The following is a 14,245-nucleotide window of genomic DNA, read 5'->3' on the forward strand; positions in this document are numbered from 1 at the left end:
AAATTCAGCACAACATTTTTCTTCTACAGACATACATGAGAATAGCAATGGCGTATGTACAAAAGCCTACATCAAGCCATACATTACATCCGCTCGGACGTAGTGTTTATGGTTCGGTAAAGAATTATGTTAACACCACATACGGTGCGTGGATGAATGCTAACAAACACGTCATGACAATATAGGACATGCACTATATTTTAGCCACAAGCACATTTTAGCACAAACTCCCACAAAAATAAGATACCTCTTTACCTGTGATATTTTTTATGATGATAACTATACGTCTCTGCCTGCACCTAATCCAACCAATGTGAGGAAGTATCCAGCTCCCTCAAACATCATGGCTGTCTGAGACTATTCCAGTGCATCTCCTTGTGTTTCTATCCCAAGCTCATCAGAACCATTCCTCTGCAAGTAGGTCACTTAAAACAAGTTATATTTCCCTAATCTGAACAGGCAACATCTTTCGGAAAGGTGCCCCAAAACGAAAAAAAGAAGAGTAAACAACAGAAAAGGTAGAAAAGAAAAGAAAGTCAGCCATGTTGGCTGATACGACAGTCAACGAAGCTCACAGCGAACAAAATAACTGAAAGAAAAAGACAATACAGATATATGAAAACAAAAAGATGAAGTTTGATAGGAAAAAACAGCTCTTTGTTTCGAGAGCTTTAGAAATTCCCATACATAAACTTCCCAAAATCCATGGGGGAGATGTTTAGGCCTATTTATGAAAATACTAATGATTCAGAATTAGATGAAGAGACTTTTAAAAAAAAGTTAATGCGTATGTTATTTGGAAGCTTGCAGTGAGTCATGCTCGGGAGCAGAGTGGTTGGTGCGTTGCAATGAGTGTAAAACATATGCGCCATGAAGATAGTATGTCAGGAGATGATCAATTCTTTAAATGTGGAAATTGTAATAGTGACGACTATTGCGAATTTTGTTAAGGACGTATTTCACGCTGTCATGTAAAGATAGAAATTATAAATTTAAAAAAAAGTTTTTCTTTAATTTCAGTTTATTAAATTGCACATTAAGTTTCATGTGACTAGTATAGTAAAGTTTGTTCACAATAAATCCTTACATTATCAATCGTGTATTATTTTCAAGCTCCAAATGAAGTTAAAAAGCATGTGTGAACTTCCCTCGCGATGTTTGTAAGACGCAAGTGGTATATGTTTGACACCCGTCATAGGCATATATATTTTTATTCCGCTATTAGAGTTGATAAGTATTAAAGAATTTCTAAATTTGTATACAAAAATCCAAGGGACCACTCAGTATCTTGGAATAGTTTTTAAGGTGAAAGAAGTATTTAGAAAATAAATTGAAAATAAATTTATAAAAATATGTGTAAACATGCCCCGGTCTATGAGGTAGGTAAGACAATTTTTTTTTTTTAATATTGTGAAGAAAGCAAAACTGTATCAAATTAAAAGCCAGTTTGTGGAGTCTGAATTTTCTGAAAGTCTTTTACTGTAAAATATAAACTATTTGATTTCATTTAAGAAATTATTTATTTATGTAAACAAATAATACTTTATGTTATAAATTCCCATCTTAAACGAACTATGCATAGAAGTTATCTTTAAAACTAAAAGCAAAAATTCAACAAAATCTTAAAAAATTTACTATCTGCAAAAATAACTCTTAATAAATAAATACAAAAAAATAAGATCGTTTACAAAATAATGGAGTTGATTCCAAATTGGAAGCAAACATAATTCAGTTTGTGTGTATAAATAAATTAATTTAATAATTTTAATAATTGATTTTTTGGTGCATTTCGAGAAATTTATAAAAAATAAATAATTCAATATGAACCAAACAATAAATATTATATTATATTTAAAAAATTAAAAAAAACATGTTTTTATTTGTTCCATGAACTAAAAATTAAAAAAATCTTTAATTTTAAGTAATCTCTTCAAAAGAGATCGAAAGAATGAACTACGACTCTATATAAAGTAATTTTTTTAATAATTTTAATCATGATTATGAGGTGCGTTTCGAAGAATTTATAAAATTTTTAATTGAATATGAACTTAAAAGTAAAAAATAAAATTATATATAAAAAACTAAAAAACACATTTTAATTGTTTCATGAACTTAGTAAAAGAAATCTTTAATTATAAGTAATTTGTCAAAAGTGATAGAATGAACTACGACATTGTATATTTTAATAATTTTAATAATTGATTTTGTGGTGCGTTTCGAGGAATTTATAAAAAAATTCAGACACTCATCAAGGTTAATTGTATTTTTTAACTCAATTCGTTCAACTGATGAAGATTTATCAGGAATACGTTTATAAGCTTTATAATTTTTATGTGTAAACATCTTAGCTCTTGGTATACAGCATTTGGTAGGAGTAATTTCGTGAATGAAACGGAAGTAAATGGGAACGGAAAAGTAGACGGCATACCCGCGTGCGATTCATCAGTTTATATCAATTTTAGCGAACATCGAGGGATGTACTAAGCGTATTGGTATGCCGAACTAAACTTTATAATAGTAGAACTATCCTTTTAATATTTCATGTTATGATTTATACTCATAAAAAGAAAAATATAATGACAACTTAAAGAATACGCATTACAATTTTAACTATTCTTAGTTAACATTGAAATGTAGAGATAGCGCAGCGTTTGTCAAACTGTAGAGACACAATAAATTTTTTACCTACATATATTCTAAGCCATGTTGAATAAAATAATTTCGTTATTAAATTTTTATTGTTATCTCTTAAATGTTAAATCAGCACAATAAGGTTACGGTTTGTTTTTAGGAAGTATTTACAGACTGGTTTCTGTCGTTTAGGTAAAAAAATATATATATAAACGTATACATATACTGTACTTAGTGTTAATATATATGTTTTAAGTTAATTTTTTTTGTTTTATTTAATCTATTAGACTGCAACTTTTTGTTTGAATAGTACTTAAAAGTCAGCGCCGCGTTCCTAATGCTTTATAGAACCAACAAAATGTTAAATAACTTTGACGCCAAGTTTGTTCCAAAAGAATTTTTCCTTGCCAATAAATTATAGGTATTTTTAAAGTTGCGATTATATCTTGTTATGACTATTCAAATTAACAATATGTAGTCCAGGATAGTTTCACAACCAGTAAATCTACTTTGGCACACCAATACGCTTAGTACCTAACAACCCCGATGTTCACCTACATAACCCCGATGTTCACCTATATAACCCCGATGTTCACCTACATAACCCCGATGTTCACCTACATAACCCCGATTTTCGCTAAGCATGCACGAGTGCATGTTGCCACACGTGGGTTCGCCATTTTGATGACTGCGGCACGCGGCTACAGCAGTTTCAGCGCGCGTGCGCCTTCCACGTGCATGCAACCTGTTAACTGACTGCAGTGGCATAGCTTGGGTGGGGCGGAGGGGGCGGCCCGCCCCGGGCGGCAGCCCGCGGGGGCGGGTCGCCGGTGAAGCGGGTTGAGATCTGATCTATGATTCATTCATTACATGTGTCAGACACACTATAATGTTCCATTTTTATCTACAATTTTGCGCACCAACTATTTTTTAATATTTATTTAAAAGAAAAACTGCGAAATCACTGACAGAGCTCTTTATAACGTTTGTTTGTTAACATACGAACGGCAACATCGCATCACGCCGCGCCGCCCGGCGCGCGCGAGTCGAGTTGAGCGGCACTCCTTATTATGTTCATTACTCATACAAAATCTTTTGTTTGACGCGTCGGCCCGTGTCGATACCTCTCTTTGAATTTAGTACTACGCATTGTACTGTAAAGTTTGACCTTAACCCAGGGCAAACCAAACAACTTCCGCAAACCGGGACACAGTAAAACTCCTATATTGCCCCGTACCGCGAGCGCAGGTAAATCCAAAAAAATTTTAAAACCCAAACTAATATCAGGCTTAAAAATACTAATAAGGTCACGAACAGTGAGAGGAGGCAGCAAGTTAAAAAGACGCAAAATTTATATGACAACATTTAATAAATATATCTATCATAAAATCGTTTCATCACAAATCGGTGCATCCATCATAAAATACATAACCTATTACTACTTATAAAAAAATAGCTATATAATAATACTAAAAAAATACTTTAACCATTCCCCCAAAAAATTATAATTTGATCATATACTTCGGAGCTCTGAAAATTAAATATAATTTCCAAAAAAGGCATTAAAAATATATAAGAACATATTAATACAAATACAAATACAAAAATGGATACGCACCGGGCGTATCACCGCTGTAAATACCAATTAACATAGGCGAAATCTAGCAAAAAATTGACACAACTTAACATGCAAATAAATATGCCAAAAATTTAGCAAATTACAAATTATGGGTTTGCAAGCCCTTCTCAGTTAAGTCATTTTCTAACGGTCGACGCCTTTTTTCTTCTAGGTCTGGCAGGGATTGGGTGAAACACGCTGAACGTAAAAATCCCAGTTTCAGTTTTATTAGTCCGTTAATTTAAATCCCAAAAATCCACAAATTATAGTTTCGCACCAGGGGTCAAAGGGGTCAACGGGGCAGTGGCACGGCTGGCACTTACTGGCTTTTTGACGTCGTGATGTCCGGTCACCAAATACACTCGTTTGCTCACGAGTGTTTTTAATGGCAAACCCTTGCCATTATACGTTACCGTAGCTGCAGGTAATTGTACGGATATGACGAATCCTTCGCCATACCGTCTTGGAGTTTATTTCGGCGCACATAATTCATCCTTGGAAAATCCTCGCGATATTCACACACGCCTCACCAACCAATCGCGTTCATCGTACCAAAGCGTTCTAAATTATATATATATGAACCCCGTTCATATTCAAAAAGGAACACTCGTATACAGTTACTTCGATGTGGAACCATCACCATGGCCAACCCGCGTTTTACTTCACGTGCGCGCCCGCCTGGGCCTACCAGGCGACTCCGCTCGCCCGTCTCACCTGACGTCACACAATCAGCTGTTCTGCTCGCACGCCGTCTAGCGCAGCGATTACCAACATGTAGCTGTCAAGATGCTTAAAAATAAGTTTGAGGTAGTTCTTGAGGTACTGGAACAATTAACAGATTCATCTCAAACTTCCGAAACAAGATCGGGAGCCAGTCTTCTCCTGACAGCCATGCAGTCATTTAAGAGGCCGTGTCACAAATTTGCGCTCCTATCTATATCAATGTTATTTTAAAAGGCAGTTTTTCTCAAAGTCTATAAGAGGTAGGGGCCGGAAATTTTGCCTACTGAAAGTATACAATACATTTAACATAACCGCTTTTTTCAAATTTATTTATCATATCATATATTATTTCTGTGATGAAAATAATATTATCAATATTTTGATTTGTCCAGATACATTGAAATTTTGCTTATATTTATAATTATTTAGCAAAAACTGAAAACGCCATTGAAATGTATTGCATATTACCTTCCGATCAGTGTCTTCATGATCATGATGGGTTTATAAACCTGGGTGTAATCAAGTCTTTAACTATTACATGACAACATTTATACTTAATAATTTGGAGATATGCCTTTTCTATCCTCAGCCCCTGAGCTTTTACTATCTGGTCTGGCGACCGACCTGACACTCTTCAACCACCCCAGGGGTCTCCGATTACACATCTTATCAAAAAAAAAAAGCTGTTCGTTCATTTGTTTTTGTGTTCGAGCGAAGGTTTACTTCTCCATTAGTGCCACAGAATTCACACATTTATGCCAAGGGAATATTCCGCTGATGTGACGCCATACGAATGTATTATTCGCGACCATACAACTTTTTTGTTTGTCATCGGGAAAATGACGCCGCAGTTTGATTTTTTGTGGTGATATAAAATAAATTTTCTTGGAATGTTCATTTTAAATTGAGCATTTTTAAATGTCAGCGTAGAATATGCTTATCTGCCCATTTTGTTTCTTTCCATAATAATGAGTAAAGTTAACATTGTCATAGACATTTTATTATATTCGTTTGCCGTCCAAGTACAAATGTCACACTATATCGCACGTAATTATATTTTTTTTACTAATTTGTTAGTTGTCATTTTATTTAAGTTATAAATAACATTAATAAAAATTATTACTTAATAGTCCAGAATAGAGATTGAGTTATTATTCATTTAATAGGGGTTTAAAATATGGTACTACATACATATTTATATTATCTTGTTGTCTTCTTTGTAACTTTACTGGAAGAATGGCATTTGGTATGTATGTTAACTCACAATGAAAATACTTCAGAAGTACTCAATTAACAGTGAACAACCTAGGGCCTATACTAATTTCATTATGTTCATGAAATATAATTGATATTACTAATAATGAACTGTATGTGTTTTGCGTAGAGATATCGTACGAACTGTATGTGGTACAGACCAACATTAGCTAAGACTCTGTAAATAAGTAATTTCAGTTAATGTGTAGAGAATATTAAAAGTTAGAAATAATGATATATATAAAACAATGCAGAGTTATCAGCATAAAAATAGAAGTTGTTTTTACGTAGCGCCTACTGGAATGTATATTTTGTGTTGAATTATGTGGTATGATTAGTATTCTCTTATTGTAAGTGTGTTTTGTTAAAATCTTATAAAACATCACTTACTGTTGAAGGATTTTCATTTTTTTTTGTGATGATCTTACTTAAACAAGTTTTAATTATATTACACATGCATATTTTAAAAGCATTTTAATGTATACTTATAGAATTGTAATAGGCTTTATACGGACTCTCACGATGCATGTGAGCATCTATAATTAATAGAGACCGGAAAAATTCGCGGATTCATTCGGCGATAGGCTAGAAGTCAAATACATATACCTTTTAGATGATTTTGCTATTGGCTTACTGTTCATCTGGACGAATCTCAACCAATTATAAAACACCAACCAAAGAAGGATCGAATCACAGACAAACAAGCTGAGACGACTAACAAGTCAGCAGCAAATGAACTGCCGTTATTTGCCCGAGTGTACAGGGGAATGTGCAGTCTATCCTGAAGGCCGTCGAAACCGCGAATTTTTCCGGTCCCTAATCTACATCAATATTATGGCTGTTTCACAAGATCAAATATTTATTGAATTCAATCTGTTGCATTCATTGTACATGATTTTCGATATGTACATTGAATTCAATACAAATTGAAGATGTTACTCAACTAAGCTTATTCTTATTAACTTATAAGTATTTTGTTTGTTCAGTACATAAAAGTAAAAGATTCGTTATTATTTAAATAATGAGCATCTTTAAGCAATAACGTTTTCAAAATATTTACATAAACATAATGGAATATATTTTTTAAATACTTTATATCTACGATCACATCAACGGCAGTATTATGTAATGAATGAGGTAATGAAATATCTTGAAAGGATATTTTCTTCTCTGTAAAGTAAATTTGTAATGCAGCCCTCTTAATGTTAGTCTTGTGAGTTATTTCGTCTTCTAATATGCTACAGCAATGTATAAAATTAAGTTTTGTTAGTGTTTTAGTCTTGTGTAATGTTAAAGTGTAATGTGATAAATTCAATAATTTTTTTGTAAGTTCGTATTCATAAAGGTAGGCTACATATCGTATTAAGATAAATAGTATAATATTTGTAAATTTAAATTCTTTGAAACAACGTCGATAAGAGGTTCACCTACCTCTGTTAAACTGTATGATGGTGCATTGTAAAAAATTAGGTAGTCTGACTTAAGTGAGATTGTATTTAGATTGTGTGTGATGCATATGCAATATCTAAGCATATGCATTTATGTTATTATCCTTTTAAAACGTTACATGATGAATTTCGTATACTTTTTAATGTCAACTAACATTATTTATCACGGACTATTACATCCATATAAAGAATAATTACCACATGTTTGAAGATTAATTGTATTCCGATACGTTTAAAGTATTAAAATTTTTAGATTCGACTCATACCATAGTTGTATAAGTGAGGTTTCTTGATTCTGAATCCCTGCATCCGCAATTTCCTAGTGAGCCGCCGGTCAGATTGTCATCCTCTCAGATTGTCGAGGAACCAGATACATTTTTCGTCGAGTAAACTCGAGCTGTCAACCTTCCCACTAATCCTGTGATAAGGGTATAGTAGCTTTATCACGCGCTGCGGCTACAGTTCCTTCGGTTGAAAAAGCCACTAAATCTCACTGTTAAAAGAGAGAACTTCTAGAGCAGAATATTGGAAATAAAATTTTACTGACACGGCCTCTTAACTTCCTAACTTTTCTTGGCTTTTGGGCTGCAGTGCTACCTGAAGTAGATGACGCACAGATTTACCTGCAGCAACTAGGACTAAGTGTGGATAAGTGTGCTTAGAAACTCTGCGCTTTGAAAACCCTCTTAGTGGAAAGTAGAGACCGTTTCGTGCAAGAAGCAATTGACTTTGCTAAGACTCTCTGAGAAAAACTCGGAATCGAACTCAAAACGAGAAGAATTCGCAAGAAAAAACGCATGCATGGCGATGAATCTTCTGAAGATGCAGCTTTGTCTCACGAACAGGAAATCCGTCGAGAGATTATCGCATCATTCGACAAGATCATTCAAGAAATGACGACTCGATTCCAGAAAATTCAAGAAATATCGGACAAGTTCGGATTTTTGATGCCAGCGAAACCTTTGGACAGCAAGTTCGAGTGTGATCTTTCCCATGTATTAGAAGACATCGACAAGGACGAGTTTCAGATGGAGCGGAAGCGTCTTCAGCAGTTTGTTGTTGTTGCCTGTTCTGAATCAGAGGAAGATATAAGTGGTAAAGGACCACTGGAGCTCCTCCAGTTCATTTAATAACTGAATCTCGGAATTTTGGTTCCAAATATAGTCATCTTGATTCGTATATATTTGACTTTGGCGATTAGTGTTGCAAGTTGTAAGAGAAGTTTTTCAAAGTTGAAGCTAATAAAAAATTACCTCAGATCTACTATGAGCTCCGCTAGACTATCAAACTTGGCTATATTGTCGATTGAACAAGAATTGGCTGTCAATATTGATTTTGACAAAGTTATTTCTGACTTCGCTGCTCATAAGGCCCGTAGAATCCGCTTGTAAAACCGCTCATCCTATTTTAACTTCAATAAAAGGTACCTCATTGCATATGAAATTTAATTTTAACTAAGCACCTATAGAATGGGGGCGGCAAAATTGGTCTCCCGCCCCAGGCGCCGAGATGGCACGCTACGCCACTGACTGACTGTTATGTGAGGTGGCTTCTTCGTGGGATTTCTGGTTGTCCGCGACGCATTGCGGTAGCTGGGAATCGAACGTGCGTGTCGTGACCATTCAACCACCGCAGTCCCGTGGCCTGTGTCCACATTTGTGGTTTTTGTGATTTCTCCGGGAAGATGGACTATCTGAAGCTGATATAAACCTGCCACTAAAATTTCACTGATTATATAAACTCATGCATATAAAAATTTAAAAATATTTATGAGCGAGTTTTTTCAATACCCGCCAGTGTAACATCTGATCACGATATCGAGCAAATTCACGTGTTCTCAAGTTGCAAATACACTTGTGATACGAAATTCGGACACGAAATTCAAAGTATAATTCTTTAAAATAATGCTGAGCATGATAAATAGTTATAGGTACGCAAATTGTGTTACCAACTTCATTTCTGGACGCCAATCACACGTAGTTTCCGCACCCGCCGCTAGAATTCGCTGCCGGAGCAGGTACGTCAAATATTGAATCATTTGTTTATGCAGACCGAAATTTTAAACTTCATAATGAAACGGCTCCGGTAAAAGCGAAAAAGACTTGCAAAAAAAATATTATATACCGGCTTTGTACGTGATTTTTGACAAGGAATATTTCCCATCTAGTTAAAATTTATTAAACAATTAACACTATAAAGTTTCCCTTTGTCTTTGTGAACTATAATAAATAAATGAAAGGGGGATGGTTGGGTGGTTAGTAATGAAAATCGCCAGGCGAACAATTATTATTTTATTTTTTTAAAATAATTTAAAGTGGTTAGAACTCTCGCCTCAAGGCGACCGTTGTAGTGAGACGGTGGGTTTTCTCGGGGTACTCCCGTTTCCTCTGTCATTAATTCCATCAATGCTCCAGTCTCATTTGATCAAAACCTCATGTCTCTATGTCGACGAGGTAGAAGCACCTAGTTAAATAATTTATTCATAATCTTTGTGTCAGTGAGGCGGGATGATAGGGCGACGCTCGCTGGTGCTTCTAGCGCGGTATCGCCCCTAAGCACAAGGCTGTGAACTGGCGCGCAGTCTTCTCGTCGTGCACGGGGCAAATGTGAGATTTGAATGGTGACCACAACGTTATGAGGCTGAGAAATGAATATAAAAGTGTAATGCAAGTTCCTTGAGTGTTTTCAGGAATCTCTACCGGGTGTTTCATGCATTAAAAATATAGGGGAGACCGGGGCTGGTTGTAACAGTTTCGCTATTTTATTTTTTATCTGATCATGGATAATATAAACGGCACTTCTGACTGAGCTAACTTATTCAGTAGTTATTCTACTTTTACAAAACAATTTTTACATAAATTTTCCTCTAGCATATTTTTCTGTACAAATCTAAAACCTCGGAGGTGTAAAGTGTTACAACCTGCCCCGAGGCGGGGCTGGTTGTAACACACATTGGGGTAGGTTGTAACAACATTACTACAAGGTAAAATATAATTTTTACTGGGATTACTTATAACAAATTACTACTTATACAATATATTTCAACAAAAATTATTATTTTTTCACTTGTTTAACTTCAGTTTGTCAAATATTAAATGAACAGTGGTCCTCACTCAGAGATTTCATCTGATTGGCAATTATGACTAATATACATTTTAGATTTTTTTGCACAAGAAAAATGCGACCATAACTGGCAGTTTAGACAACGAACCCACTCCTCTCCTGGTTTGCTTGTAGAGAATGATTCCAAACACACTAAACAAAAGCACTCGCTTTCTTCCTCTGATGAGCTGCACTCTGCTGATCTTCGTTTTAGAGAACGTTTGGGCGTGGATTTTGCAGGCATGCGCGTTTGTGATACATTCCCTTTTATCTTAATCAAGCCTGGTGTTCCTCGTTTCGCAAATTCTTCTTCAATGGCTTTCTTCTCTGGAGTATCCGTCAAAATGGCACTTTTCCTGGTCTTTCTTCCTCCTTTCCTTTTCCTTGGAGCGACTTTAGGAAGAGGTAGAACCACTTCTGGAGAAAACTTCTCTGGTGTGTGGGAACAGTTAGAAAATGATTGAACTGGTGTTCCTTGTGAATCCCTGGACACATCTTGTGAACAACTTGGTGCTAAGTCTGGATCAGGCCTGTCTGTCACAAACGAAGGAGCGAAATCGGCATCCTGAAATATTTCCCTATTATAAGGATGTATTCCACATTTCTCAAATCCTTGTTGGATATTTCTTGGCGTTGTGGCAGTGGGAAAAGCTATCTTTAAGATTGAGGGAATATCATAGATTGACATAGGCTTAACTGTGCTCTCTGGTGTTTTGTTGTTCCTCAACCATGCATCCATTGCCGTATTGATCTGTTTTTTGAGTGGGGCAAAAGCACTTCGATCAAGTGGCTGAAGGCGATGAGTGCAGTGAGGTGGGAACGATAGCATTACAATGCCATTTTCTTTGGCAAAATCTAAACAGTCAGGAGCTAAATGCGACTGATGATTGTCTAGAAGGAGGAGGATAGGTTTCTCTGGGCTCGAACGAATACAAGAAACAAAATGCTTAAGAAAAAGCAAGAACTCTACCTCCGTAGTCCAGCCAGACTTATTTGCAGCACCTATACATCCAGTTGGACCATCTCTGATGAAGTGATCATAATACCTTACCCTAGGAAAAATAAACATAGGAGGGATAGCATTTCCAGCAGCATTTACTGCTACAGTTAGAGTAACTAACTGCCCTCGTTCAGATGATGTCATTGCTCCAATTTGTTTTACCCCCTTTCTTGCTACGATTTTTGAAGGATTCTGGACAGTAGTGACCCCGGTCTCATCTACATTCCAAATGTCATTAGCTGTGAAAGAATGGCGATCATAAACTTCAGAGAGTTTGTCAAAAAATTTTGAAACGTTGGCACGATTAAAACTAGAAGCCCTTCCCAAACTAGTTGCCTCTGGAGTCCGAATGGAAAGGTCTGGGTGGCGCTTTAAAAAGGAAGAGAGCCAATCTGCACCTGCTAGTTCTTTGTCACTCCATGTGTTTGGCATGGGAACATTATACTTCTTCCCACATAAGAATGCAAGATGACGTACATCACGTGGAGTGAGTCCAAAATATATGTCAGAACATGTTTTTATGTAGGAAACAAGAGCGATCTCTTGCAAAGGTGTAAATACCTGTCTGTTCCCATAATAACCAGCCAAAGGTTTCCACTCCTCTCGAAAATTAATATCGACTGCATTTAAACCTGAAACAATAGAAAAACCATACAGGCCTATGTTAATTTTGCTCCTGTTTTCACATAAGAAAATCTAAACTACGCAAAACCATATTTTTGTACTAATACAATAAAAAACGTTTACAACCCATTGTTGAGACGTATTTATGTTAGAAATCAAGCAGATGTAATTAAGAAAATTCATTAATGAATGCAACTTACGTTTGTTTTTCTTTTTTATGTACCTCCCAAGTGTCACATGGCAGATGTTGTACGTTTTCGCAGCATGCCTAACAGATCTTCCTTCTCTTACAACTTCAGCTGCTTTCTCCAACATGTCAATAGAATATTTTCCTTTGTCGGTTTTTCTTTTGTAGTTACGCATCTGAAATTAAAATTTGACTGGAAGTTATTAATTACATCTACAAGATAAAACCGTTTAAAATGTATTTTTTTTCTTTCATAAAAGACTTAAAAGGAACAATAAATTAGGAAAACGTGGTCACGGGGTAGGTTGTAACAGTACGTGGGGCAGGTTGTAACAGATTAATTTCGCTGTTACAACCTACCCCATGTGACATCATTATAGAAAACATTTAATTTTACCATATAGTTTGTATTTGTTTCCAATGCCAACAAAACATATCAGAACCTAAAGCTTAGGAGATTATTTTGCCCCGAAGACATTTTCTAAACTCCCTATACATTACGTACAATACGAATGTCAGTCAAACAAACAATATTTACTTACCTCGTCCAAAAACAAATTTTTCCTTCTTGTCGCCAGTGAAATCGTCCGACTGCCACAGTGTTACCACTCGCACTGAAGGCATCATAATGTGCCTTGATGGCTGAAACGATGATACGCTCTTGTGGCTGGTCGTGGAACTATTCGCCCTGTTACAACCTGCCCCTGTTACAACCAGCCCCGGTCTCCCCTACTGAAAACACGTGTTTTTTTTTTTGTTTTTTTTAGCTATTTTAAATATGTTAAACATACGGTTTAAAAACAATTTACGGAAATATAAGTACTCATCCACACTCAGCGTATTCTCAAATGCTTTTCTTTGACAGACACTACTCTGATATCTTGAACAGATTTCAAATGGCGTGTTTTTTCTGAAGCTCAGTAGTCTATGTGTTCCAGGTAGACGGTACCTTTAATATTTCCGAAACAAATTATGTGTTGCGACCACTTGTAATTTTACGTGTATATAAGTTTAAACATGACGTCACCAACAGAAAGCTGTGTTGACAAGGACTAAAAAAACTGGTCTGAGTGCGTTTTTCGGTAAAGCGTAGAAGTTGTTTGGTGAGATATTTTAATTTTCGCCTTTATAGAAAAAAGTTGATGACTGTGTTAACACACTGAATAAAAATCTGTTTTAATAATACGTCTTGGCAGTCTGGCTTAATAGCGTCCCGCCATCAGACAACAGATACAGGAATGTTGAAAACCGTGTACAAAACTTGATACCTTGTGATTCTATCTACCCGTTTGGCTTTCAGTATACCAATTTTCATGCAAATAATGCAGCTTTTATGTAATTTTGAAAACCACTTTTGATTAAGAAACTTAATAGCCTTGACGTAAATATTTCTTCTGCTCGCGTCTTAATTTTTTTGGACTTCATTTTTATTCAAATCATACACACTTAAACAGGAAACAAACTAAATAAAACATAATTTACTCTTAAAATAAAAAAAAATCTAGAGATCATGCAGCGGTAAATTGATCACTTCTTTCTCTCTAATAAACAGCAAGTTCAAACACGTTTTTTAAAAGTTTTTTTTATACTTTGAGCCACGGTTATTTCACGGATTCATTTGGTAGTAAGTAAATTAGTCTTGAAGTATTTCTAAAGTT

The 14,245-nt window shown here is 35.5% G+C and overlaps 2 protein-coding genes across 2 annotated transcripts in view; both read right to left on the bottom strand.

The window, feature by feature from the left end:
- Positions 1-14,245, bottom strand: part of LOC134542951 (uncharacterized) — a 647,441-nt gene that overhangs the window by 330,113 nt on the left and 303,083 nt on the right. The window lies entirely within an intron of this gene.
- On the bottom strand, positions 10,431-13,303 carry LOC134542878 (uncharacterized). Its single transcript, XM_063387461.1, has 3 exons — positions 13,130-13,303; positions 12,601-12,763; positions 10,431-12,408 (listed from the first exon to the last, which is right to left on the bottom strand). Exons 2-3 carry the CDS (start codon positions 12,761-12,763, stop codon positions 10,784-10,786), a joined length of 1,788 nt encoding a protein of 595 aa, XP_063243531.1. The 5' UTR covers positions 13,130-13,303; the 3' UTR covers positions 10,431-10,783.

This window comes from Bacillus rossius (genome assembly GCF_032445375.1).
Source record: "Bacillus rossius redtenbacheri isolate Brsri chromosome 9 unlocalized genomic scaffold, Brsri_v3 Brsri_v3_scf9_2, whole genome shotgun sequence".
Taxonomy (NCBI): domain Eukaryota; kingdom Metazoa; phylum Arthropoda; class Insecta; order Phasmatodea; family Bacillidae; genus Bacillus; species Bacillus rossius.

Coding starts and splice junctions, on each gene's coding strand:
- LOC134542878 (XM_063387461.1), bottom strand. CDS start 12,763: ATGCGTAACTACAAAAGAAAAACCGACAAAGGAAAATATTCTATTGAC. Junction 12,409..12,600: donor CATAAAAAAGAAAAACAAAC/GTAAGTTGCATT, acceptor CTATTGTTTCAG/GTTTAAATGCAGTCGATATT.